The sequence below is a fragment of the Hippoglossus stenolepis genome, chromosome 16 (assembly GCF_022539355.2).
Source record: "Hippoglossus stenolepis isolate QCI-W04-F060 chromosome 16, HSTE1.2, whole genome shotgun sequence".
Classification (NCBI taxonomy): Eukaryota; Metazoa; Chordata; class Actinopteri; order Pleuronectiformes; family Pleuronectidae; genus Hippoglossus; species Hippoglossus stenolepis.
Window position 1 is genome coordinate 2,811,783 of NC_061498.1, and position 27,995 is coordinate 2,839,777.

General features: G+C 46.0%; 2 protein-coding genes across 3 annotated transcripts in view; both read left to right on the forward strand.

The window, feature by feature from the left end:
• The first annotated feature begins 888 nt into the window (after window positions 1-888).
• Window positions 889-4,624, forward strand: kpna2 (karyopherin alpha 2 (RAG cohort 1, importin alpha 1)). Its single transcript, XM_035181040.2, has 11 exons — window positions 889-1,014; window positions 1,242-1,326; window positions 1,451-1,591; window positions 2,346-2,434; window positions 2,523-2,791; window positions 2,894-2,988; window positions 3,142-3,405; window positions 3,500-3,733; window positions 3,855-4,037; window positions 4,158-4,307; window positions 4,408-4,624. Exons 2-11 carry the CDS (start codon window positions 1,273-1,275, stop codon window positions 4,495-4,497), a joined length of 1,569 nt encoding a protein of 522 aa, XP_035036931.1. The 5' UTR covers window positions 889-1,014; window positions 1,242-1,272; the 3' UTR covers window positions 4,498-4,624.
• A 1,404-nt stretch (window positions 4,625-6,028) lies between these two features.
• smurf2 (SMAD specific E3 ubiquitin protein ligase 2) overlaps window positions 6,029-27,995 on the forward strand; it is a 40,291-nt gene continuing 18,324 nt past the window's right edge. For both annotated transcript variants that reach the window (XM_035181038.2, XM_035181039.2), the window contains exons 1-3: window positions 6,029-6,458; window positions 23,426-23,464; window positions 24,874-24,982. In XM_035181038.2, coding sequence (XP_035036929.1) covers window positions 6,407-6,458; window positions 23,426-23,464; window positions 24,874-24,982 — 200 coding nt within the window. In that variant the 5' untranslated portion in view covers window positions 6,029-6,406. The remainder of the gene's footprint in view (window positions 6,459-23,425; window positions 23,465-24,873; window positions 24,983-27,995) is intronic.

Below are 27,995 nucleotides of genomic sequence, written 5' to 3' on the forward strand. Positions count from 1 at the left end.
TAATAACTATGCAATATTTATATCGTAGCCTATATTATAGTAAACCTCATCACTTACCAATAGGGACGAGCCCTGAATCATGGAAATAACGTAGATTTTCGTTCTATTCGATGCAGCCGCCATCTTGAAAAGCTTGTAAAATGACAAAAAAAAACATTTTTGTCAAAAAATGACTTAGGCCATTATTTTAGGAAGGTGACGATATCATAAAAAATAACAGATAAAATGTAAAGTTTTCACTACAGCTGTTTTTTTTTCACTATGGAGACATGAATGTTTACAATTCAAATTACAAAAAGTCAACATTTGGTCCTTGTAAGCTGAAAAAAACTGATTTATGTTTCATTACTTGTATTTTATTAACAATGTTCAAGGTGTAACAATTGAGGACATCACCTCGAGCTCGAGATGTTTTTTTTCTGACTGTGTAAAAGAATCGATTATTAGTCATCTTTTCCTTTGTTTCTGTTTTATTTGTCTTATGTATTTCAACATACAACAACATTAAAGATGTGATACACAGGAAGGAGTACACTTTAACAGGAAATGCGTCACAACGTTGAATACGCACATGTGTCTCATTAGCCACAGTTTATGCACAGTACAAATAAACATCTGGCAGCACATAATAACTCATCTACTACACAAGTTTACTGAATCAGACTCCTGCATGGAAACAGACTTTGTGTAGTGTGGAGTTTTAATTGTGTATTTCATGTACTTATATCGAATCTGTTTCGTTTCTCTGACGGTGAACTTGAAAATGAAAAATGTTTTAAACGCATTTATGAAAGGATAAGCACGTGGGCCGAAGTCCCCATGGGGCGACGGTGACGACGCTTCCTGCGCAAGTGACGCCACTTCCGGTGCGCCGTGCGGTATCTTTCGAACCGTCCAATGAGAGGAGGCGGCCGGATGCTCCAGCTCGAACGGACCAATCAGGAGGCGTTGTTGTGGGAATTTAAAGGTCTGTGCGGCTTCTTCCTCGCACAGCGGCTCGTTCTCCAGCTCAAGGTCGGTCCTGTTCTCTGAGTTATGAAAAATTAAATCTCGTATCTTCCAGGAAACATTCACACGTTGACACGTTTTAACTCGGCCGCTGTGTTCGCCGTGCTTCCGGGTGACGCCAGCTAGCTGCGGCTGTTTTAACGTCACATTAGCTTGTTGCTCCAGGAAATCACGAGGCGGCTTCGAAGTGACGCGTCCGTTTCTCTCTCTCTTGTCTTTTTTAAAATCCACAGGAACCAACTCGTCTCCATCGTCGATTTAAACATGTCCGAGAACGATCGTCTCACCAGCTTCAAGAACAAAGGCAAAGATGCCGGGGTGAGTTTGTGCTTTTACTTGTTTAAAACTTCCGGACATTGTCTCCTTCCTGCACGCGAAGAAGAGCCGGTGGTTGTGACCCCCCCCCTGATTTGATTTTTTTATTTAAATGTTAAAAACTCAGGAGCTCCGTCGCAGGAGGGTGGAGGTGAACGTGGAGCTCCGCAAAGCCAAGAAGGATGATCAGATGTTCAAGAGGAGGAACGTGTCCGCGTTCCCCGACGAGGCCACGTCTCCTCTGCAGGAGAGGACCCACAACTGTCAGGTATCCACACTGTTATTAAATCAAACTGGAAGATGATACTGTCCAATATGATCCATCAGCTGATTCCCCTCCCATAGTGTTTCATGAATTTAAATGTCTAACACAAATAGGTAAAGTTTGAAAGTGTTTTATCATAGTGAAAACAGTTAAAAGGCTAAATTAGTAGTTGTATTTATATGGCACCTGTCAGAAACAGTTGGAAGCCATTTGACAATCACCAGGGAGAAGCCGCGCCTGTAAGAAAATGCATCTTGAATAATAGTGACAAGGTGCTTTGAGATGAACATTTGAATTCAAACAATAGGTAACACAAGCAGTTTGAAGAGAAGAGTGATTAAAGTAGTTGGTCAGATCAGAAACGGGAGAGCACTCCTAGAGATATGTGTTAGTAATGATTAGCTTTGTTTATGCGGAACTTTTTTAATAACTAAAGTTAACTGCAGACGACAGGAAACTGTTAAAGGGGAACAATTAAAAGTAGTTTGAAGATCACACGGCCAAAGAGCAGTTGCAGAAATGTTAAAGGTGAGAAGTGGGGGGGAAAAAGTAGATTATAATAGTTTGGAAGATCAGGACTAGGAGTCCAGAATGGGCCTTAGATTAGAAGTCGGCAATAAAGTCTTCTAAATTTTACTGGAAGCCAAAATCAGGGTGAAATGCAATAAGGGGCAGTGCAGTGGTTTATATTTTGGGCAATTTATTTTGACTACCTCCCGTGAATACATGTCTAATGGTCGTTTGTGACGACTCGCAGGCTTCCATGCCGTGGACGGTTGAAGAGATCATCACAGGAGTGAACAGTGGTAACGTCGAGTCCCAGCTCCAGGCTACACAGGCTGCACGGTAATAACGGTTCATCTAACTGTACATTGTTTTACTGCCGCTACCCATTGTTCCTTCACTCACATTTACTCTATTGTCCCGAACGCAGGAAGCTTCTGTCCCGGGACAAGAACCCTCCCATCAACCAGCTGATCAGCGCCGGCCTGATCCCCAAGTTTGTGGCGTTCCTGGGGCTCGTGGACTGTCCTCCCATCCAGTTCGAGGCGTCCTGGGCTCTGACCAACATCGCCTCCGGGACGTCCGACCAGACGTCTGCTGTCGTGGAGGGCGGGGCCATCCAGGCCTTCATCAGCCTGGTCACGTCCACGCACCAGCACATCAGCGAGCAGGCCGTCTGGGCCCTTGGAAACATTGCTGGTAATTCACAGATTACATTTTTGTATTTTTGAAAGTATGGTCACAACTATTGGTTTAGAGGTGACGGGTCATAATCTCTCTTTCTCCTTTTTTTCTGTCCAGGTGATGGATCGGCGTTGAGAGACCGGGTCATCAAGCACGGAGCTGTGGCCCCTCTGCTCAGTCTGGTGGCGGTCCCTGACCTCGCTGTGTTTAATGTGAGTGTTTTGTGTCTATGAGTAAATTCAAATTTGACCCACCCAACCACATTTACGCCTCCTGTTGTCCACTAGGGGGCGACCTAAGTTAACCAAATGCTGCTCCGCCTCAAACTGACCCCTTCACTTCTCTCTTGCTTGATTGCTTTGCAGACCGGCTACGTGAGAAATGTGACATGGACGCTGTCAAACCTCTGCCGCAACAAGAACCCCTCCCCACCTATGGCGGCGATCCAGCAGATCTTACCCGCTCTCGTCCGTCTGCTGCACCACGATGATCGGGAGGTGTTGGCTGACGCGTGTTGGGCCCTTTCTTACCTGACCGACGGCTCCAATGACCGCATCCAGGTGGTCGTCCAAACCGGCATAATCCCTCGCCTTGTGAAGCTGCTTGGCTTTGACGAGCTGGCCGTCATTGTAAGTATACAGTCGTCTTTGTGCTCCCTGCGTGTGCAGCAGCTCCTCGGGCTCTCCTAGATTTTAAATGACCCCCTTTCACCCTTTCCCTCAGACCCCTTCGCTGCGCGCCATCGGCAACATCGTGACCGGTACAGACGAGCAGACGCAGGCGGTGCTTGACGCCAGCGCCCTGTCCATGTTCCCCCGACTGCTGCGCCACAAGAGAGCCAACATCCAGAAGGAGGCCGCCTGGACTCTGTCCAACATCACTGCAGGGAGAGACACCCAAATCCAGGAGGTCATCGACTCGGGCATCGTCCCGTACATGGTCGAAACTCTTGCTAAGGTAAGTTGAGTTTGTCTCACCAGTGGGGGGACTATAAGTTTATTTTTACCAGTGCACTTCTGTAGAATCACCTTCCTGCATTACTCTAACCTTTGAGTTGTTTATCCTCTTTTCTCTGCAGGGAGACTACAAAACTCAGAAGGAGGCTGTGTGGGCCATTACAAACTTCACCAGCGGGGGCAATGTCCAGCAGGTGGTTTATCTTGTCCAGGCCAATGTGATCGAGCCTCTTCTGAGTCTGCTCTCCTCCAAGGACAGCAAAATTGTCCTCGTCATCTTGGATGCCATCACCAATATCTTCCTGGTGAGTGGATTCTCGCGGCAAAATATAAATGTTTGTGTGTAAACGTTTATTCCCGGTTTTTATTGGGACTGCTGATTAGTCATTATTGCCGTGTAACGCTTGTTTTTTTTGTGTTTTCAGGCTGGTGATAAAATCGGGGAGTCGGACAAGCTGAGTCTAATGATGGAGGAATGCGGTGGACTGGACAGGATTGAATCGCTGCAGTCTCATGAGAACGAGATGGTTTACAAAGCATCCCTCAACCTGATTGAGAAATACTTCTCTGCGGAGGTGAGTGTCTTCAAAGATGCTTGGACTGATTTTTTTTTTTATTTTCATCCCATCGCCCCGAGTTGTTCTAACCGTTTTTCTATCTTCTTGATTTTTAAAGGACGAGGAGGTGGAGTCTGTGGCCCCAGAAGCCACCAGTGATGGTTATGCTTTCCAGATCAGTGAGAGCCAGAGCACTTTCGATTTCTAGAGGACGTTCTAATCCCTCTTACTTCTACTGTACCCTCCTTACCACTGTTTGTCCTTTTGTATGTTCTGTACATACTCTTTTAACGTGACTGAGAAAAGATGATTGTAAATAAAGTTGTCAGATGATGTTTGAGTGTTTTTATTTTTGACAAGTGTGATGCACCTTCTTTTAAACTGGTCGGTCACATGTCAGGAAACAGTGTAGATGTTATAGTGTATTTTTAATAGTTGCATTAGTTTTTAGGTGTCAGATGTATTTACATAATTCTCCTTTAATAAATATGGAACTTAAAATGAACAATTAGTACAGTGTAAAATAGAAATGAAGTACATGTCACAAGGTAATTAAATGTTAGTTGTTTCAACCAAGAGTATAAATAAGAACATGATATAAAACGTCCTCCTTAATAAGAATCACATAAATAGATGTGGGGACGTTCTGAGACAAGTTTTTGTATGGTTCCAAAAGATATCGAACTGTGTTGCCTTTCAATATGCTGCACATGAACTCAGAAGATTAATTTTCCACCAAATCATTTATTGATTCGTTCAGCTCCGGAGATGCAGCATTTTCAATGTCTAAACATATTTCTGGACTCTTCCCAATCCCATCAAAAGAGACAATGCTCCTTTTGGTACATTTGAGATCTATCCCCTAGTAAGCACATGCCTAACAGAGTATTATTGTATGAAGTGTGTAATTATGTTAATATTACAGGAATATGCCCACATGTGCAAATTTATTTTAATTAAATTGTTAACGTTTGGGGTGTGGGTTAGAAAACTGTTATGAATGTGAACCATGCTGTAGAATTATCTGACTATAAAAACTGTAGCCCCTTGATTTAGAGAAATCCTGGATCTGCCACTGGTTAATGTCTCAAATGTACAAATTAAATCATAAAATAATAATGGGGGGGGGGGGTTTAGAAAACCTTGCTTCATGATGACACAAGCTGGAGAATTTTACTGCCCCCACATTTAAAACTGTGGCCCCTACCTGGTCCCTGATTGAGAAAAATCCTACATTCGCCACCGCTAAATGAAATAAAGCTATTAAACTTTTAAGGATTTATAAAACGTTGCTTTATGAATGTGAACCATGCTGGAGAAGCGTCTACCTCCCCCCCCAAAGTGGGACCCCTTAATGTCCCCTGGGTTAGAACAAACCTAGATCAGCCCCTGCTCAATATCTCCATATACAAATTAAGTTAAATCATAAAATGACATAAAATAGGGTTTATAAAACGTTGCTTTGTGAATGTGCACCACGCTGGAGAATGTTACTGCCCCCTCCCCAAAGTGTGGCCCCTACATGGCCCCTACATGGCCCCTGATTTAGAGAAAACTCTGCTAAATGAAATAAAACTCTAAAAAGGTGTGAAGGATTAATAAAACATAAAAGTGTAAGAGTGTGAGGATGGATCCAGCCTCCCTCCCTGGATGTGACCCCCCGCCGGAGGAGCGTGTGACCCCCCCTCGGAGTGTCGTCACCGGGCAGCTCCCTCCAGCAGCCTCCCCGAGCCGGGCTCTTAAAAGCGGCGGCTCCACACTGAGCGGAGCGGAGCGGAGGACCGGGGCCAGACAGCGGCTCCTCCCGGACATGTGAACACGAACCCCGCGGCTCCTCCAGTGCACAAGTGCCCCCCTCTCTCAGCTCCACTCCTCCTCCTCCTCCTCCTTTATCTCTGCCTTTATCTCCCTCCCTCTTTCTCTTTTTTTTTGTGGGGGGTTTAATTTTCCCGGAGCCATCGCGGCGGCAGTTCGCTCCACATCCGGGCCACGGTGCGTTGACTCCATTATTGTCCAAAAGTGGCGGAGCGCTCCATCAAACCTTTCCCCCACCCACCACCACCACCGTGCATTCTGAAGACACGCTACGCGGGAGTGGAGGCCGGGACCCGGAGGACATGTCTAACCAAGGAGTTCGGCGAAACGGCCCGGTGAAGCTGCGACTAACAGGTAGCTAGCTCCGCTTCTTCTACCCCCGAGTCGGTTCTCCTCCCCCCGCACACACTAGCTAGGAGGGCTCGGTGTATTTCTTGGACGGAGCAGCTCCCCCGGGGCCACGGAGTTGGCTCTTCTACCGGTTGTCCCCCTCAATATCCGCGGCTGTGTAACATTCATAACAATGTGCCCCCGGTTCTATTGACGTGCAGATAAAACCTGATATCTGAATTTCACTGCTCTTGGAATTAGACTCAACCGAGCGACGGCAGCAGGAACACGGCTCCTGAAGTAGCTGCATGTTCCGCCGCTCCGCCCCGGGAGTTGTGTTGCCTGTGGGGGAACCACAACGGGATTATTCCACCAATATCTGCACATTAACACGTAAAAACACCCTCCCTCGGTGCATTGTAACACTGCCCCTGCACACACACACACACACAGAGAGGGGGCTCGGGTAAAGTTGGCTAGCTTGCTGTTAGCCTAGCCAGACAGGCTAGCTGCAGCCGAGCCCCTCTGCCAGCCCCCCCCCGGGTAGGAGATGACAGGCAGCTCCACAGGTCCCACCGACCGTGTGCAACCGACCGGGTCCCGCATCTGCTCACTGACAGACAGCTGCCCTCCCTTTTTTGTCTGGACCCCAGACAGCTCCGGCATCGGACCCCCCTTCGCTCCTGCACTGCACGTCCGGCTTTAAAGGGACAATTCACCCGTTATCCACTCAGCTCTGTGCTGATGGAGGTGGTGTGTGTGGGTGGGGGTGGGGGGTGAACGGCGTTGCAGCCAAATGCAATGCAACTGAAGTGAATGGTTATTAATTCTGCAAATGTAGAAATACAACATAACATATCCCTCCATGCTGCTCGTGCTGTATCATCCAAGTGTCTGCAAGCCCAGACATTCAAATTCTACTGGAACTGGCAGAGCTGCAGGCGACAGGCGACATTCAGGCTCAAAACCCGGTGTAAATGATGTTGTCTCGAGTCGAATTTGAATGTCGGTGCTTGCGGACACTTGGATGACACCACAGCAGCCGTATGGAGGCAGAGGTGGTTGTTTTATTACGTTTTAAAGAACAGGTCACCATTGTATTGGATTTGGCTGCAACGCCGTTTTACCCCTGAAACTCCCAAAAGGGTTTTTTTATAGACTCAAACCCTCCAATCGACACAGTGGTGAGGAGATAATGAGTGAACTTTCAGTTTTGGGTGAACTACATACTTGCATGTTGTCATCCACTTTCCAGGCTGGAGGCATTTCTTCTCCGTGGAGGTGTGTGTGTGTGTGTGTGTGTGTGTGTGTGTGTGTGCAGCGCAGGCTGGACGTCTCGCTCCCTCTCTCCACCTCAGCTGTTTGGGTTTTTGCCTTTTCAACACAAACAGGGGGGAAAAGGTTTACACAGTGTTTTGACCGGGACACGTTCCCAGCAGCTGCCCTCCGCGTCTGATGTTCGTCCAGGGCTCGTCCACTTCTATCAGGAAGGGGCCAAATTAAATATTTAGCATGGTGCAGTCTCTGATGGGAATGAAGTGGAGACTAACTACAAGCGTCCACTGTTTAATCTCACATACGTTAAAACAAACGCTGATATTTTGTCCTCGCTCTCAGATGTTCGTTGTCGACGTCTGGAACTCGACACAATGAGATTTCAACCGTCGCTCCGCTCCGCTCTGCTTGTTGTGTGTTGTTATTTTACACAACATATGGTTGTGTTGTTCTCACATGCACCTGCTTTGGTCATAATGGTTGTTTTTATATCCACATTTCATTCACTTTCGGTTTCACTTAAATTTGCTTTGTGGTAAGTTTTCCTTGCCAAAACAAGAAGCTTCTTGAGCAAGTTCACGCCTTTCTGCTTCAATGTTAATGTTGCATATTTAATATAGTGTCTGTGCTGTATAATTATCTTTATTGATTAAAAAAAATCACCGTCTCATCTCTACTTCCAACATAGTTTAATTCTTGTAGATAAATTTACGTCGGGCTGGTTTTTAACACTTTGCAATGTTATATTTGAACAGTTTTGACAGTTTGAATTGTTAACTATTCATAACCTGTTACATGGGCATAAACCTGTTATAGACAAACACGTTACTGGTCTCGTTCTTCCCCTTAAACTGGCATCAGTTTGTCACTGCGTAAAAAAACTGGTTACTTCCCCCCCAATGTCCCTCAGAGACGCGTCGCCACAAAATGTGTCTGCGTGCAGCTCTCGTGTTGAAAGTCCAGAGGGGCCCGTTAGGTCGTGAATTAGTTTTGTCACCGCACTTTGAGATGGACCGCAGTGGTCTCCCGGTGGAATGCTAAGAATGTGAGTCCACTGTGAAAAAAAAATGGCGAGAGCAGGACCTCGCAGTGCACCTCTCCTCTCGATGTGCTGCAAACGATTAATCCTCAAAAGAATAATGTCATATTGTGCCCCTGACATCATAAGGACGCTCTATAGGAAGGCGGCCGTCTGGTGGTAAAGCACAAGTGCTCACTTTCGTATACTCTCATTATGTGTTTCTTTGTTTAGCTCTGCACAGCTGTGTGTACGAGGATTGTGCGATTGCTGCTTGGGGAGAAACGGCCCCAGAAAGTGTCACCGGGACATCGTAGCCGCATGTTGTCATCTGTGCTTCAGTCAAGTTTTGACACATAGTTGTCGATGAGTCTGTTTCCAGGCAGGTTGTGAATGATGAGCTGCTCCATTTAAAAACAGGCCTGTAGCTGTTTGTGCTGCGGGCGTCTCTCCGCGCTGACAACCCCCCTGTCCATTTGAACCAGATGTTGCAGATGTTTGCCAGCTATTAAACTGGAAAAATATGGCAAGCAAGCTGCTAAAACTAACACTTGGGGTGAGAATTGCCCCTTGACTACACGGGACAGGTTTCCATTATTCTCCGCAGCTGATCTCTCCTAAATCACACGACACACAAACACAGGTTGTGGCGTAACATGCGCGATCCATCGGGTCGTAAATTACGTCGTCGAGACACGGCTCGTTGCTTTGTCTGATCATTCTTAAATTCTGTCATGCTGACATAGCTCATGGCATAATTTGCACCACTTTCCAGGCAGCCATAAATCTGATGACACACTGCCGAGTGCCAAGTCAGAGTTCCCTTTTAATGGGATTGAGACTTTGCAGAGGAGAGAGCGAGGCATTCCTCCCATTCATCGCAAGCTGATCACATATTAGATAGAAAACGATGCTCCGTCTTTGCCCTTTTTGAATAAATTGTGTGCACCAGAGTAGTAAATGAGCTGCTGTTTGTTTGATTTTCTGGTCGGATTCAGGGTCTTGACGTTTATTGCCGTTTGTGTCTTAGCCGGGAGTTTACATTCGACTTGTTAAGCATATGGTTTGCTCGTCTGAATTCTTTGGCGCGGTGCAGCCCAGCGAAGAGAGCTATCTCAGTGGGATTCCCTAGAATTCTCCATTCGCATTCCCACCTCTTCCTCTCTGAGTCACTCCTGTTCTTTCCGACTGGAGACTTCTTCCCCTCAGACCAAGTCCAAAGCATATTTCACTCCCACCCTCACTAACTGAGCTTCCTCCACGTTTTCTTGATTTTGTCTGACGTCCGAAAAATGATCCGCATTTAAACGTGCTGCAGACGATTCTACAAAAAGAGCAAGTACTTTTTTATTTTTGTGGATGAAATCGAATTGAATAAAATGCAGCTTCTCTTTTCCCTTGTAAGACGACACAGATGCTCCCCCGAGCATAAAGCAGACTTATTTCAAAGATGCAACAAAGGCCCTGGGCTTTCACACTGGCTCACTGTGTGGCTCCCAGTGAAAGACCAACGTCTCTCCCTTTTCAGGGCAGCTTGCTCTGACTGTAGCCCACAGATGGGGGTCTTTGGATGTTGGATAATTGAAGAAGAAACCCCCCCCCACAGCTGGGCAGAGATGTGAGTGTGAAGGCACAGGACCTGATGATCAAGAGAGTTTTAATGTGGTCGGAGCCGGCGCTTGGCACATTCATGTGGTCTTCGTCAGAGCCGCTTTACAGAGTGGCTGCATGGAAGTGATTTGGGTTCATCTGGGTGTTCAGACAGGATACGTTGTAAATACACAGTGATTAGCTGCATGTGGTGAACTGTTGAGTCTACCGGCTGTTCATGTATTTTCAGCAAACATTTCCAAAAATTTTTTGCTTGAGCAAGATGTAAAAGAAAACAAATTAACCGTGGCAAAAGAACAGAAAATAAATGAGGTTCAAAAGGAATCAAAAACGGGAACGTAAAACAACGATTATTGCATTTCATTTTCACACATTCTTCTCCCCCGCTGAGGGCCTCCCATCATTTTTAAATTGTTCCATCAATTAATTGACTGGCTGGGGGTTTGGCTTTCCTGTTGGTTCAGCTGCTCTTCAATGAGGACAAAGCCCTCTGCGGTTGCTCTACCGTCAACCGCCACCAGCAACGGCCCGGAGGAGACCAGATGTAGCGTGGGGGAGAAAGAGAAAGAGAGAGAGAGGGCAGCTTCTTACTGAGGAAGTGCTCCCCCGACCCAAACACTTGTCCAAACGTCACCCCCTGACAGGTGGGGTCCAGAATCCCCCCTTTTGAGGTTCCGCCACAACAGTAACGAACTGCAGTCATATTACTCAGCGGGATATTGGGCGTTTTGCCTGTTGCTTGTGTATCGCTGGGTGGTTTACAACTCTCTGTCCTGTCACTGGATTATAACAGCGTGCAGTGGGTTTGATTAGCGGGCGGCGTGTGTGGTTTGGGGAAGACTGACTGTCTCTCTCCCGGCCGCGCAGATCGTCAACACTTCAGAATTGCAGCTTTGTAACATCGTCAACAGCTAATATTTTGTTTCCTGTGTCCTCGCAGCCTGTTTCATTTAGAGCCTGAAAGAAAAAAACCTACAAACAATGTCATGTTCATACACGAGAGTCCTACATCAGTGATTTCCAACCAAGGCTGCTGGTAGGGGGTACTTCTGCAGTTGTTAAGGGGAACATACAAGATTTACAGCTCAGCTAATGTGAAAAAATACAGCAAATCCACATGAGTGTCCATGAACATTATGTAGAAACTGTTTCTGAATAGTTATAAGTTGCTGAAAATGATCAAGAGGATTGAGTGATTGATGAATCAACCACTGATCCCCTGAAAATCTCCTAATATGTTCCTAAGGGGCTGCATGTGAGCCGGTCTGACTCAGTTCCTCCTGACAGTTTCCTAAACTTCACCTGCCAGCGCCCGAGTAAAACGTCCAGAAAAATGTCCGTGTGAGTTTGCAGAATGAAAATTCAGGATGATCCTCATGATATTTATTTACATCCCAGTGTAGGATCCATACAATGGGCCTCAGACACTCAGTGGTCGTGTGCATGCTGTGAGGGAGAAGTGCTAATCCTCCTGGGTGGTTTGGGAAAGAGCCTCTTCAAAGGCCTGCTCTGTTAACCTGGTTGTGGTGGTTAATGGGTCAGAATTGGATTAGTGGTGAGTGTAAGGAGGGGGGGGGGGAGCTCCAGTGAGAACTAAACTGAATCTTGTCCGCAGGCTCTTCTATCATTCCTGCCAGGCTGTTCTTCGTGCCGTCCCCTCGGCTGACCTCGCTGGCTCCTCTATTTCTTGCCTATTTCCCAAATTAGTGCTCACTTTGAAGTTAGGAACTCCTCCTTGAAGTTTTTGTTTTTTTTTTAAATCTGAAGCAGTGGCATGCATATCCTGTGTCGGTATAGAAACTGAATTGTTTGACTTTGGACTGAAGATAAGTATAGCGTCAGATATTTCCATTTAGGTCTTGTTTTATTGCGCTTGTAATTCATATGGCTGTTATGCTCAGGATGTACACGGAGCTTTTAGCTGCTGCTGTTGTTGTTGTTGTTTGTGTAGTTTGAAACCACTGGAGTAATTATCTTTGTTGCCACTGCGTATTTCATATGTGAAAGGCCAACTCCCGACCCCATTGCCTTGAGAATTAATGTCTGAAAATGGCTTATCACAGCCAGGCCAGTTCCAATGCGGTGCCGGTACAACGGAGATCTGTCCTCTAATCATTACACTGGTCAATGTTTTACTATTCTGGAAGGTGAAGGCTGTTTGGTTTTGAATCGAGCTGTGGCATTGGACTCGTTTCCTCCTTCCTTTTGTCTGTGTTTATTATATTCATCATCTAACCAGTGTGCCCGGGTGAGATCACTCGCAGCAAGTTTGCACAAAGTCTTACTGGCTCTTACAGATATCCACGCAGGCAAAGGTGCTTTCACTTTCCCCAGAACCAGCGGTGGAGGCCGGGTGGCCCGAGCGCTGCTGCCCAGCTGTCTGACGAGGGGGGGGGTAACCTGAGATTAATTCTTCAACGTGCCGGCTCTGCTTTAAACCTGGATGGACACGGGTTGATACGATTATCTCTGACTAACCTCAAGCAGATGGGGCTCTCTCCAGTCTCCACTAGTGGGGGGGGGCGTGCTGGTGCGAAAGCCGCAAGACGCCAGCAGCTGACTGGAGTCGTCTGTCCGTGCCTCGGCCTGACGTTTGAGCCCCTCTCAGTCCTCTGAGGAGACGGGATCAGAAGAGAGATGTTTATATTCACACCGGATCACATTTCAAATGGCATCGCTGCTAAAGTTGAACAAATACACCGCAGGAGATTCCTGTGTAGTAGAGTACAGAGACGCAAATGGGATATTTCTACGATGAGGTTTTTTACTCCCTAACCCTGTTGCCTCAGATGTAGAGGAATCCTAAGTATGCACAGATCCCCGTAGGTTCTCACTATTCATCGTCTGCTCGCGAAGACTCTTGTGATGGGGGCCCTGATGTTGCGGAACTTCCTGATAAGAGTTGAGATTTGTTTCCCAGGAAATTCATGGTGAATCTAACCTTCTAATCTAGAACTGGGAGTGCCACATGCCTGATGATTCAGCTCGCAGGCAGATGTTACAGAAACTCATGATGGGGAATGTTCAGGGATGTAGACTCGTGTTTATTCTTCTGAGCTTTAATATTACATGCAAAGCACTTGATGTACCCTTCACACACAGCTTAAGGCTGAAACAGTCCTTTTTAGGTTGATGACATTACCGTGAAGTTACTGCCACCTTGTTTTCAGGACTGAATGAAATAATTGTTTGGATAACTGAACAAACTAACCTCAGGCCTGTGATAGTCACATGCCGCGTTCTCAACACATAAACATATTGTTTTTGTAGCTTAAAACTCATCTTTTAAGGACCTTAATTTCATCTGTTAATAAAGCATTTGACACATTCCCCAGTACTGAAAGCATTTTCTCCACAGTTAAAAATAACCCCAGAGAATATGGCTGCGAGGAGTGATTTTATTTAAGTGTGGCTAAATTTGGCTCAGTCGTGATAACACAGGTCCTGTAGACACGTGTCATGTAATGTCAACATGACTCACAGCACCTAGTAAAAGATGTTTATTGCACACACCTTCACAAGGCGGCAGTCGGCCATGGCTTCTCATCGAGAGAGATATATTTTTTATTCTTCCAGGTTCACGTCTGTCTTGTGGTGTCGGAAATATTTCTGCTGTATGTACAACCCCCACCCTCCCCAGAAGGTTTCAGGAAAATGCCCAGACTTCAGGGAATGTCTGGAACCAGCTCCAGTGAGACGTTAAGGGCTCATGTTGATAGTTGCTGATGATGAACACCTCGCGTTACAAAGAAATGAGGGAGGATATTGTGATTACGACATGATTACTGCCCTCTCTCTTAGAAGTGGCTGAGGGCCTTCTCCGTCCAACGCGTTTATGTAGAAAAGGAAAAATACGGCTGGGTGGCAATGACGTAACACTGCTCCCAGCTGAAGTTGAGAAATCATTCTTAGAAACTAAAACTCTCAAGGATTTGAGGGGGGAAAAACCGAAGTGGGGAAGCAAAGCCATAAATTTGGCAATTAACGCGGCAGTGTGGTGTTCCTCCACTTCTGCTAAACAGGTTGGTACCATCCACTCTTCCCCACTGCCGGTCGGGCCAGGCCCTCTTCTCTACTCTCCTCCATTACATCAGAGGAGGCGACGGAGCCAAGACGCCAGGAGAGCCGTGCAGTCACTCACGGCAGCGCCTCGTCCCAGCCAACAAGCGGTGCAAGCTTGCAGAAGCACGAGCTCCCAGTTTTGACTTCTCACTTTGTGGCAGCGGTGATGGTACTGTGGAAGACTTTACTCGCCTGGCTGACTCTCTGTTAAGCACATTGTATCACAGAGTGGAAAGAGCGAGTGATGCACTGTGCAGAGAGGCAACAGGAATGCCACTAAAAATTGCCATTGTGGCATCGTTTCCCACTATTTGGAGCCGAAAATAGTCGGGGGGGTGGACTCCTATTATGCAATTACAGTTTCTATCACCGAGGGAAAAAGGTGACGTGAGATGGATGAAATGTTCTCACACTAAAAATGCTGCCAGCCTCTTTCCTCTCTCGTGTGGTTGGTTTCTTCATGTAGTAAAACAGGTTTTTGTAAAGGAAGATAAGGTTGTACATCTTTAACTTGCACCTTTTTGCTGTTGTTTTAAAGACCGGTTTGGTTGAATAAGATATTGGTTCAACTTTCTACTACGCTTTGGTTGGTTTTCCCGACTTTAAGGCTTTTAAAGAAACGGATATAGTGACGTTTTTGAATTTGTACAAACCTCACATTGGCGATACTTTCAAAGCGGACGGTGCAAGCCTGGATGTGCGTCAGTAAGTGGACGTAATAGTTTTCATAATCAGACTATGCTCTATAACAAACTATTAACAAGTCACGTTCAGAATAAGGACATAGTCAGATTATTGGTGTATATGTAGTCATGGTTAATGCAGTTCGAGTTCTGCAGCATTAAATTACAGTTGTTATAAAACCATTTGTTAAAGCTGCCTGCGTCACTGCACTCCCACAACAAACCCATATCCCTGGCAATTTATTTGTCTTGGCTGTTTTCCCAACCATTAACCGTGTCTAATAATTAATGGGCCTTAACGCTGCGTCCTTCTCTAACCACAGCACGTCACTTCTTTAGAACGCCACCTGGCAGAGCAGGTCTCTGCTTCCTCTCAGCGGGTTTCACCACATCGCTCATCACTGCTCCAGCAGGTGGTGAGAGTGAAGTGTAATGATATCTGGCTGCTCTTAGTCGTGGCCTTTCATCCTCTTTATGAAGAGAAGCTGTGGGTGACATATTATGTCTTCTGTCTCTTCTTTCCCTCTAATTCCTCGTGCTCGTTTTGTCTGGTCACAGTGATTCGGTGCAGCAGATGTCCCCCACATGTCCTCAAGTGGGTAAGAGGAGTCCTGGGAGTCTGAACTGTCTGTGTTTGCTTTGTGATGTTTCACGCACGTCACAGGGAATATGAGTTTCTTAATGTGCATCGCTGCTGGTTTCCTCTCCGCTGCCCCGATTGTTGACAGGGTTGTTCTTTCCCCTCCTCGCTCGGGGCACGTGTGAAACAGAGATGAAGCCTCGGGAACCTCGGGGGGAGTTGATCAAGGACCTTTTTCCCCCTCTTTCTTTCACACAGTGTTCCTTTCTGTTTTCCTCTCGGTGTAAAATGATGCACAGGGAGATTTTCTTACTCTTTTTCCTGTCTAATTTTCGAACTCTTGGAAATTGTAGGTATATTTAGAGGCATTAGAAGATTTTCCTGGCGTTTAAGAAGTTCCATGATCACTCTGCTACCAGTGACGCTAATATCTGTAATATGTGACCAGAAGACGTCTTATCAGATTTGCATATTACATAAGTGGATTTGCTGTGATTTAAAAAATCTGCCCAAGCTCAGATATTTCCCAGTGCCTACGACTCAATTTGCCTTAACCACATTTCCACAGTTAGCCTGCACCCCGTGAAGAGTTGGACTGAGTTTTGTTTTTAAACTCTACCCTGCTTCTTCACTCTCTTCTGCCTGACTCCAGTTAAGGGCTTAAGTTAAGTGGTATAGCCGGGTCTTTAAAAAGTAAACCACTTTTGTCGTGAGCAGGGAAGCGCAGAAACTTTATTTTTCAAAGTTGTTTGTCTGGTGTCGGCTTTTGAGCGTCAATAAGGTTTTTCCTGCAGTTATACATGGGTCTATATGACCTTCCCCAGGAACCCCTGATGTCAACCTGTGTTTTGACAGTATCCGAAATGTTGTTCGAAATGTTCCTGGAAACATTTCTTATTATTGCCTAATAAAAGTAGCTGATATTTCCCCGTATATTACTCTCAAGTCTTTCTTGGAAACACTCGGCTTCCCCCACACCAAGTAGAGGATGTGTTTGCCCTTGTCCATTTGTTTCCCATCAGGTTTAAACAGAAACTACTTCACTGATATCCAAGAAACTTGGTGGAAGAATGGGACATGAGCTAAGAAAGAGTTCATTAAAGTTTGGCGCGGATCCTTTTTAACATATCAAGATAAGGCATAATTTACCATTGTCACTGATTTTCCAGATGATTCATGGATCTTGATGGAAAGACTATATTCAGGGGACTGATCTATGAACGTGTGCATTTTGGTGCAGCTTGACTGAATTTAATGGGACTGTTGGGCCTTGGCGGAGGTTTGTGCTTCATGAGCGCTGACTTTGAGTTTTTCTGTTTATATTCACGTCGCCAACAAGAATGCTGAATTGACATAAGTATGGCTGAGGATTGGGATCACAGTATCACTTCTAGGTCTCATTGCGTTTGTGCGCTCAAGCATCAAACCCTGATCAGATCGTCTTCCTCGGAAACTGTAGAGAGGATCTCAATCGTTTCCACTTTGATTTCTATTCACACACAAATATTTTTTCTTTTTCATCCATGACAGTTCATCACACTCAGGGAGTAAAGATCCTGTAACCTTTGGGTTTAAAACAAGCAAATGGTCAGTCGCTGCATAGGTTCACTGCAAAATGGGAGTTATTCCCAATGAACTGCGCTTTGTTTCCTCCCTGTGTTGGACTGAATGGCTCCGTGTCTGTGAGATTGCCATGCATGAAAGCTCCAGCGCCCAGCTTATATCAGCCTCCGTCCACTGCAGCCTCACTGACGGGGGCTCACAGAGGCAGCGCTCAAGGCCAAACGTTACCCTACATATTGTCAGAGGAGATTTCATTAGCATATGGCTCAGAGTTTAGTCGGAGACGGCTTAAGAACAGGTTCACTAGCACCAACCAACTACTTGTCAGTCATTGCTCGGCCTTCTTCATCTCCGTTTTTGTTCCTCCCTTTAGGTTTTATGTCCCAAAGAGGTTAGGGAGGAGTGGCGAGGGGAAGAGGAAGCCTTTTGTTTATAGAAGAACAATGCTGCGCATGAGAGTGCACGGTCCTGGTGCTGGAGTCAAAACAGGGCAGACAGACAAACAGGCAGACAGGCAGGGGAAAGGCTGAGGGCTGGGAGAGTGGTGGGAGGAGGTGGGGGAGTGCTGTTCCCTGAAGATGTGTCAGACTGTCTGGCGGGTTTGGGTCAGTGCACTGGACCGGAGGAACCAGGTGGACAGGAAACCAGGTTCAGAATGGGGTCAACCTGAGCTCGTGGGCCGGGAGAGATTTGTTTAGATTCTCACACGAGGATGATTCCACGCAAAACCAAGAGGAACGGCTGATATTGAACAACCTCGTCTCCTTCGTCCAATTATAAAGCTGCGTTTCCACACAGTTTGGACGTAGAACCGAGGAGGTGAATGCTGCAACATGACCAGGCGCTTGTCTGTGTTCCCCCCCCCCATTTCCTCCACCTCATAGACTCCACAGTGATGGTTAACCGCAGAGCAACAGACTAGAGGACGTGTGAACCCTCTTTTCCCTTCAGTGCTCTTTTCTTTTTCCCACACCCCATTGTGTTCATGGCTGACTGTTGATGTCTGTATTTGTTCGTTGACAACGGTTGAGATGTAGGTTCCCGGTTCCATCTCGTCTCTCCACCACCGATTGCTGCCATGGTGACGCCCCCCCCTGCCCTCCCCCCTGCCCTCCCTCTGCCAGACGTCACGTGTGCTACCCCTCCCCAGGTGTTTGGCTTGAGTCTGGCGAACTTCATTGATTCGCCTGCACAGTGGGGCTCTTTGTGTCGCAGCCTGGGAGAAACTCGGCCCATCCTCTCCCCACAGGTGGAACTTTAACTTCGCCCCCAAGGTTTCGGTCGCTGCCTGCACAGAGCCGCTGTTGCCACTCTGTGGAATTGATTTTTATTGAGAGACAGTCTGGCAAAGGAAGGAGCTGAGCAACACCGAGCTCGCAATCATTTGTGCGTGGTGTTTGCTTAGCCTTCTCTGCCGTCCTGTGGGAAGCAGCCTGGTTCGGGCTGTAATGTGGAAAGCCATTATGTGACTAATAAGCTGCAGTCAGCGGAGCAGCTACCGAGAGCAGACACACTTCCAGTGCTCATGTGTGAGGCTGTAGGTGGTTGTTAGATGATGCTGCATTTTTTTTGAAAACTATGCTTTTATTTGTTTTTAACCTTTTTTGTGTGGACGAGTCTCCTACAATCACATCCTCGAATTCCTTACGCTGCGTTTCTCGTCGTGTTTAAAACAACAACACTCAGTGAAAGTGAACTGGGCCTTCGACCTAAAAGGTTTTGCTTAAGAGTTGTTAAACTAATTGTTGTTAACCGGGACAAATTGTGGACTGAATGACCTCCTGCAGTAACCAGTCTGGTCTAAGTGCTGCAGTGGAAAAAGGGCCTATGACACACTTTTTCTTTGATCTGTCATTTTAAATATATGCACTCGTCCCTCGCTGTGAATCTCTCAGTGGTGCTCTTCCTGTCTGTCTGTCTCTCTGCGGGGGCGGGGGTCTCGCTTCCCCCCCCCCTCAGGGTATCAGTCAGCGCTGCAGTGCCTGGCTGTGTGAGTGAGGCAGTGCGACCGGAATGAGAAACACGGGCGACACAGAGAAACCCTTCTCTCGGCTTTGCCTCGATGGCTGCCGTCGCCATGACAACAGAGGATCTTAGATGGGCCCGAGATGCTCGGTCTCATGTGATGCTTTTCCGGAGCGATTGTCTTGAAGAAGAAGAAAACTTGGAATACATCGATGAGTGTAATGAGAAGGTGATCTCATGGTTAAGTCTCATGTGTGATGCTTTTAATCCCCTGAACACACAAAACTGTGGCAGAACAAGTTCCTTATTTCTTCTTTATTTGCTTAAAACTTGTTCTTCTAATACTAAACCGTAAGGCACTACTACATTTTCAATTGATCCATGTTGTATGATAGAAAATTGAGTCTTTTTATACATCATATTATACGTAACAGTTTATTCATTAATGCAAATTTTGGCACCAAAAAACGAATTAAGAGTCTCTGAGAAAGAAGAAACTTTTGATGGAGCACGTTTTTTACTTTTCCAGACCAACACCCAAATAAAACATGTTCAGAGAAACACTTTTTATATTTCCCACCAAGGGCAATAACACAAGTGCCAAAAAACCCACAGATTGAGTTGATATAGCAGTGCATTATTGAGTTTCTGATGTATATTGTCACATTTTTCTCTTCTTGAAATATTGTGCCATAACATGTTGTTGCACCCCTGTGCTGGTCTTTCTGACGAAGGGGCGGCCAGAACTGTTTATAGGCCGGCGGAGAGGTTTTTTTTCGTTTACAGTGTAGTTATCCGCCCATGAACACACCGAGGAATTATGAATTAACTTCTGTGCAGCTTTTCACTGAGGCATTTTTCTTTTTTTTAATGAAGGGAAAAACTAAAGTCCTGATTCAATTTCTGAACTTGGCCTGTCTGACCCCCTCACCCCATATTAACACTGGCAAGCCGCTCCATTATGTGGTTTTAGAAAATATTGTCACTCCCTAAAAAAAACAGCACTCTGTACAGAACAGCCACGGAATAATAATAATGATGTGATTCTTGCTGGCATCTGAAATAAGCTTCTAATGTTTCTACTTTTTTTTTCCCCCAGCGTTTCTTTTAACCCTAGGACAGTGTGTATGCGTCCATCCATCATATTACAGGGCTGTGTGTGTGTGTCTGTGTGTGTGTGTGTGTGTGTGTCTCTTCCTTCTTTATGTACCAGCTCATAATTACATTTGTCTGTCTGTGTGTGTGTGTGAGCATGAGAAAGCCAGTCCAGGGTGACCAATAAAACAACAGATTTACGATAGTGCCCCGTAGGTGCAAGCTCGCCCACTTCCTTTTCTTGGGAACGGCTTCTGTCATCACGACTCCTATTTCCCATAGCGGCATCAATTACGGTGCTTTTCTGTGTCGGTGGTGGGTAAAGAGGAAAACTGCATTTTACTCACTGGCCTGTTGTCGGGTCGCTTAAGCTACAAATGATATCTCCACAAGTATGTTACCCTGTGATTAAATTACAGGGTAATATAAACTGCAAAAATTGTATTTCTAATCGTTGGATCAAAACATGGGGCGTCTTCTTCTTTTTATTATTTCCTCTCCCTTATCTTCTGGCCCTTTCATTCAAAACCCCCTCACTACTCCCTTTCTCTTCATTTGATTTCATGACAATTAAAATTACCTTGTAATATGACTTTAATGATCAGGACGCGCGTTGGAAAATCCAGATTTCTGCTCGCTACGAGTGGAAAGGATTGCCTTTTTGCATCAGCTGAAATGTAATGGGAACCAAATAATGTATTCTTTCACATTTGAACTAGCTCCCGTAGGACATAAGGTGTCTGTTACCCATTTAATAATTTTCGTGTCCTCACTGTGTCCTCACTGTGTCCTCACTGTGTCCTCACTGTGTCCTCACGCTCTCCCTCTCCGCCGCCTCGGACTCGGACTTGGCTTCACTGCTGCCATTGTCTCCCCGCGTCCGCCATTCCAGTGGTTTTCTGTACATTTTCTGTTTTTAGCCGTAATTCGGCCCCTTGCATGTTTTCATACGGAGTCTATATATGTATAAATAGTGTTGCTTCCTGGTGTGTGGCTAGCTGAGTGCTGCTTATGCACCGTCGGTTTTCCTCGGTTCGGCTTGGTTAACTTTAAGCTGAGCCGGCTGTTCTGTGGGCCGTGTTATGTCGGGCCTTCCCCTGCACTTGGTCTCATTTAGCCTTTTTGTCATTTCTTTGTTTCTGTCTGGATTGTGATCGCAGGTTCTGTTGACCCTTCCCTCTTCTCTCTTCTTCTCTCTCGTACCTCACATAGATTAATTGCATTGGGACTTAAAGACCCAGGGAACAGTCGTGCTTGATGTTCTTTCCCCTCTCGGAAACATCATCAAATCCCCGTTGAGCTCTTTTTCACATTACACACATGTTGTCTGTGGGCAGATGCTTTGTGGAAACACAAAAAGAAAAAGCTGTCACCTGTTGCCTCACTCCACCTTCGGCGTCAAAGCCTCCAGTGTGTGTGTGTGTGTGTGTGGGGGGGGGCAGACATGTTCACTTGTGTGTTCATGGGGAGTGCGACCGAAAGCGATGCATACCAGATGTTTTAGAGATGAGGTGGGTTTCGCTGGAACGTAACACATTCCCAGGGATGTTTGCGGAAAGAAATTCTTCCTCATCTGTCGAGCATGTTCTTCACCCCCACCGCCCCAGGAGGGTATGCATCCACTTTCTGTCGTCTGTTTTCACTTCTCGTTCTGTCTCTTAATGGGGTTCTTGTCATTAAATCCGCAGCCCTGTGTGTCTGGCTGTCCCCTGCGCAGCTGTAGACACCGTGCATATGTAGAAAGTTGTTGTGCGAAGCCGGTGATTTGTGCGTTTAATTTTGTCCGCACACGTTTCTTGGAAGGTACGTCCTCCTCCGTCTGTTTCCTGGTGGGCAAAACTGCTGTCAGCTCAGCCCGAAGTAACCCGGGGTGATATTTGACATGGTGTGGTTGTGTGTCTGAGTATGTGCGGCATGGGATTGGGGGGGGTGAATAAGCCACTGCTGCATATTGAATGGCTTCAGCAGCCGTCTGCCACTAGGGGTGTGCCTTTGTCTGTTTGGCCATTTTCAGACATGACATAAACTCCGTAGCCTTTTCTCCAGATTCTTACCCACAGTTTCCCTTTTCACACACATGCACAACCCAGCGGGAGGTTTTACTGCACAGAAGAGAATTACTTGAATTGATAACCAATTGCCGTCAGTCATTTAACTTATTGATTATTGGGTTCACAGCCCTGGAGCTGGTTTGAAATGAGCGGAAATATATGGCCGCATTATGACATTCACATTGAAACTGCTATCTTCAGACCAGGATGTAATTTAATAGCTAATCCTGAGCAGCTGAATCATCCTACTCCCAAAACATAGGATTCAGAGCCTCAGTTATTGATTAATCTGCTGATTACTTTCTACATTAATGAGTAATCCCTGATCCGTACCGCATCGTTCCACCAGAATACACAGACCTGCGTGAAAACATAACCTCATGAGCGAAAGTAAATATTACAAATTAATTTATTATATCCTGATCGGCCTAATGAATGAAACACACTGGTATTCAGACCAATTAGCGTTTTTGTTCCTCACTGAACCGTAACCCTAGATGTAAGCTAAGCCCAAAAGCTGTATTTCCAATGCGCCTGACTCACTGGCTGTAACTCTTCGCTCCAGACGCCCAGGTGGTTTCTGAGCTTCCTCATCCATCCGCACATATACAGGATGAGGGTGTAAGTGGCTCTGCCTCGTCGCCTCAGCAACCGCCTCAGTGGCTCCCGGAGTCGATCGACAGCATCGGCCTCCGTGCTGCAGGCGGGATGGTTTTTCTGTTTCTAATGACACAGCTAACGCGACTGTTAATTGCCCTAAAGCCTCAGTTTTTTACATTTGCAGCGACGGGATTTGTTTCCCCTTGCTGTTGTCTGCGAGGTGTCTTGACATAGGTTGTTGGCATTCTGTGCTATAAACATGCAATTGTGGGTAGGAGAGGGTTTGTGTAGTCTATACCCAAATCTGGTCTGTGTTTGCGCAGCGTTTTCCTACTTGAATCTTGACCTAGACAAATCGTTTCCTGCTGCCCACCCGTGCACATTCCTGCCACTTTTCAAACATATGCGTCTAAGGTCAAAAGTGAACGTTAAAAAAATGATTTTAAGTGTTTAAATTATATTAACCCTCGACTCTTTCTCTCTTTCAGTCCTCTGCGCCAAAAACCTGGTGAAGAAGGACTTCTTCCGTAAGTATCTGCCGACATGTCTTCTTTTCACACCCTCGTTTCCCCCTTTTGGGTTTTATGGATACATTATGCATGCGCTGTTAAAAACCCTGTTGAGATGGAGGAATTTGGGGCACTTTTCTCTTCGCTGTCAGCGCCACACACACGGTCTGCTTGTATACTCATTTCAGCAGATGTGAATGGTTGACTTCATATGTCCCTGGTAGTTGGAAAGTGTTGTCTACTTAGTGCCCCATCACTCTTAACACAGAGATGCAGACTCAATCCTGATATAACGTGTCTAGGGTAACGTCACTGAAATACCATAAATACGCTGACAATTCCGTTGACTTTTCCACGTCCACTCAGCATGAGTTGGCCGGTTCATTCTGTCCACCGGAGACTTAAAGGGCTCGTATGTAGGTGTCTGAGTGTTTTGGTGTGTTTGGGTCGGGCTGTCATGGTGAATGAACATGTAAAGGTCCGCTGCCCAGTCAGGTGGTGTCTGTGGTGCCCATTCCGACCATTCCAACACTCAGGAGCTGAGCAAACACCCCGTTAGGGAGCTGGTGGAGAGCTGCACAGAAACCATAGATGAGATGTGTCTTGATTTATGAACTAAAGCTTTATGGCGCTTTTTTTTGTTTTTGTCTTTGTGCATGTTGTTGACCCGTTTGTGTCTGTAAAGCTGCTTTCAGACCTGCACTGAACTCTGCATTCTGGATAGTGTCCGAACGGGCTCATGTGAGAATACGGCAGAAGATTATCCAGAAAAACGTTCGCACGCAACAGAAAGAAACTAAAAGAATGAACATATTTCAAGATGAAAAAGAGGAGCCATGCAAACGGAAGACACTAACAAAGACGTCAACTTTCTCCAATTTATCCAGACATGTGTTGTTGTGAATAAATCCAACTGCGTTGTTCATATGTGAAAGATAAAACTCCAGAGAAAGACATTCTCCTGAGTTCATTTCTAAAAATAGCATCGTTGTGCATGCTCCAACCACTAAAACATATTTGCAGCTATGATCGTTTGTATTATCAATTCATTTCTGTAAATGTTGTGGATTAATAAGTCAGAAAAAAAAGAACAAAGGCCGGCAAAGGTTTTATATTTTCCTGATAATTCACTGAAATAACTTTGGAATTCCCTGATTGCCTCAGGACCTCATCTGGCATCCAAAGGCGCAAAAGTTTCAGGAAGTAAATAATGAGTAATCTGTGAGTCTGGACGTGCTCCAGCTCTTTGTAGACAACACAGCATCCGTGCCAGTTGTATTCATCACCGTCTGCCACGTCGTGAGCGAACACTGCAGGGGGAACATTGTCATCTATGTGTTGTGCAAGCGTTTGTTATCGTCCGCTATTATTCCAGGTCACGTGTGGCTGAGGCTGAAGTGTGTCGCTGTTGTGTTTTCTCTCTGCAGGCCTCCCTGATCCCTTCGCCAAAGTGGTCGTGGACGGCTCGGGGCAATGCCACTCGACAGACACTGTGAGGAACACGCTTGACCCCAAGTGGAATCAACACTATGACCTGTGAGTCCCGGAAAACATTTTAACGACTCTTCTCACGTAGTCGTTTCTTGCATCTGTTTGTAGAGAGGAGGGGGGGAACAAAATAAAGTCGGCTTCCTTCTCGGTTTATTTGAATACCTCCGACCCACCTAAAGGCACAATCTGATTACAAACAGCAGTTCGAGGCAAAGCGTCACCCCGCTCCAAAGCCTTTTTACGTCTTTCTTTATTTAACCTTGATAAGTGAGCACGCTGAGACGTGTCAGGACGGTGCCGCTAGCAGGACCTGAACAGTAACAGATGTAAACAGCCGTTGCATCTGGCCTCATATCTAGATATTGTGTAATGACATAACCCTCCAGCGCCAGCAAACAGTCTAAAAATGTCCCTTGGAACAGGATTCAAAGCGCAGAGAAGGAGGGGGCGTGCGTCTCCAATAGTATTTTCTTCCATCCACCGAAACACGTGCATGTCTTGTTGAACCCCCGATTGCCTCTTTTCCCAAAGATGGTTTGTCTTCGCACAAGTAACCTGGAAAAAATAAGAGGGCGAGCGCGTGAGTGAAAATGTGAGAGTGAAAGTTTCCAGTATTCGCCCCGGTGTTTATCCAAACCGTCAGTGCGTAGCCAACAGCAAGAGGAAGCACATGTCTCCGTTTGTTTGGTTGCTGGGGATACAGGAACCTCTCTCTCTCTCTACATGGCTGTTGAATTAGCTGCTCATGTCACATCGGACACGAGGGGGGAAAAAAGTCATGTGCACACCTTAAATATGGAGAGAGAGAGAGACTCGAGGCTCGACGCAGCTTCTCCGTGTTATTCGTCCCCGGAGTCTTCAGACACAGCTGAGTGGAGTTTATGTGAAAACGACTGGTGTTTCTGTGCCAGTGATAAGTTTACCATCGCTGTATTCATTTTTACTGTGTGTCAGTGTTTATCCTCGTGGCCAGCGCGCGGACTCCGAGGCGACGGATTTTCGAGGAGACGGGTTTTTTAATTGACTGAGAGCGAGCAGCCTAGAAATCTGTCTGGCTTGTTAAAGCGCGACCAGCGAAACACCTGGTGCTCTGAACACGGCCGAGTGTTTTAAAGCTGCTGCTAATGACGTCATCGGTGCAAAGTCAAATTTCAACACCAGTTTCCTCACACGATGGAACTGACTCAACCCGTTTTTGCATTAGTTTCACTATTTCCACCATTTACACGTTACTTTCGGTTGAGCCTAGTTCACGCTTTTCAGATTGGAGCCAAATTATCCTGTAAAGACAACAACACAATACAAATATCTAGACAATTTGGCGACAACTACAGCCAATCGGTCACATCTCCTGCAGCACATGTATCCCCTGGTTGGTAAATCACTGTTCTACATAGTTTTACTTTTTAACAGCATCCAAAAAAAGTGCGAGTCCACGTATTAAAACATGTGCTGATCCATTTGAGAGCCACAGCTGGTTCCAGTCCTAACTTTTAAATCTCATTAGTGGGTCTGCGTATCTCAGATTGTGACTTTAGTGTTGCTAAAAAAAGCTAATAAAGGTTTTTTTTTATTCTTTTACTTTGAACATATGTCCTTGGCGGTAACAGAAAGAAAAAAAAAAAAGATCTATTGAAAAATAGCATGAATACAGTCTGCCAAGTGAAAGGACATATTTAGAAAGCACATCTGCCTCTTTAAATCTGCTGCCTTTTCCCTTTTTATTACAATTTTCCCATTGTCTGTGTGTGTTTTTTGTGAGTGTATGTGTGTGTTATTGCCTATGACTGGTATTAAAAATCTCAGCCAGACTAATGAATTTTATGACATGGAGGGGTGATCCAGATGACCAGGGTTTGGTTATAATACTTCCCTCCCGTCATGTCTGTCTGACAGAGCAGCGCTCGCACATCGCACCCCAGACAGGCATTTGGCATGGACTCAAAATGTCCAGACATCTTACTCACAGCCCCATTGTTTCATATCCCGTTCGGTAAGCAGCATGATAATTACGGTGGGATGCCGTTCCGTGAATCGCACAGATGATTAGTTTCTGACTGAAGGAGAGGGAGCCCACCCGAGCATGTGTGCCACAACAGGTTCACATGGGCAGATTGTTATCACACCCGTGGTCTCGCCTGACAAACGGGGAGAAGCGGAGAAGACGGGGAAATATTCTGTCTGTATGTCGCTGTCTCTCGTTCCCAACGTGTGTTTGGTCTATAAAATATAATTACCTGATTGGAGTTATTATTTTAGCTAAGATAGTAACATGGCTTTATGGATGGATTGGTGGATTGCCATGAAATTTGGTGCATCACTCATGTCCCCCCCGTCAGGATGAATTTGGTTTGGATACTTTGCTTTGGATGGCTTGGGCTCAGCCTTAGAAACTTGGAAAGGAGTTCTGACATCTGAGGGGAGCTCGGTAATGCTCCTTCATGTCGAACGGGGGCAGTTGAGGTGGTTTGGGCGTCTCGTCCTGATGCCTCCTGGGCCCCTTCCTTTTTGGAGGTTCACCTGCCACGCCCAACCAGGAGGAGACCACGGGGTAGACCCTGAACCTCCTGGAGGGACGATGTATCCCATCTGGCCTTGGAACCTCTCAGTCTCCCCCAGGAAGAGCTGCAGAGCCCGGTTAAGGAAAGGGACTTCTGTGTCGTTTCAATATTTCTCCTGAACTAGTTGTTTCAAAAATAACTTACTTAGAGTCAAACAACCCCTCAATTTATATAACCTAATTACAGCTTGTCTACATTTGACAGCAGGATTGACGACTGCTCCGTCCTAATTACATTTTCAATTAAGAGCTGGTTATATCGAGCCGGGACACTATTTTTCTTTTCTTTCCATTTAACTCAGGAAAAATGACACAGCAGACGTTGTGTTAATGAATTATGTTGAGACCAACGGGCGCTGAGGGGCTGTTAACCTTATAAATTATTCACAGGATCACAGTCTGCTTATGGGGTTCTGTCGCAGACCCTCCAGCTCTCAGGATCAGATTTACTGGCTGGAAAATCCCTTTCTGACTCCCCCCTCCATTCCCTCAGTCTCA

Bases quoted from the DNA above. Each gene is read 5' to 3' on its own strand.
- kpna2 (XM_035181040.2), top strand. From the start codon at position 1,273: ATGTCCGAGAACGATCGTCTCACCAGCTTCAAGAACAAAGGCAAAGAT. The intron at 1,592-2,345 runs GTATCCACACTG...GACGACTCGCAG, and splicing joins AGAGGACCCACAACTGTCAG to GCTTCCATGCCGTGGACGGT. The intron at 2,792-2,893 runs GTAATTCACAGA...TTTTCTGTCCAG, and splicing joins GGCCCTTGGAAACATTGCTG to GTGATGGATCGGCGTTGAGA.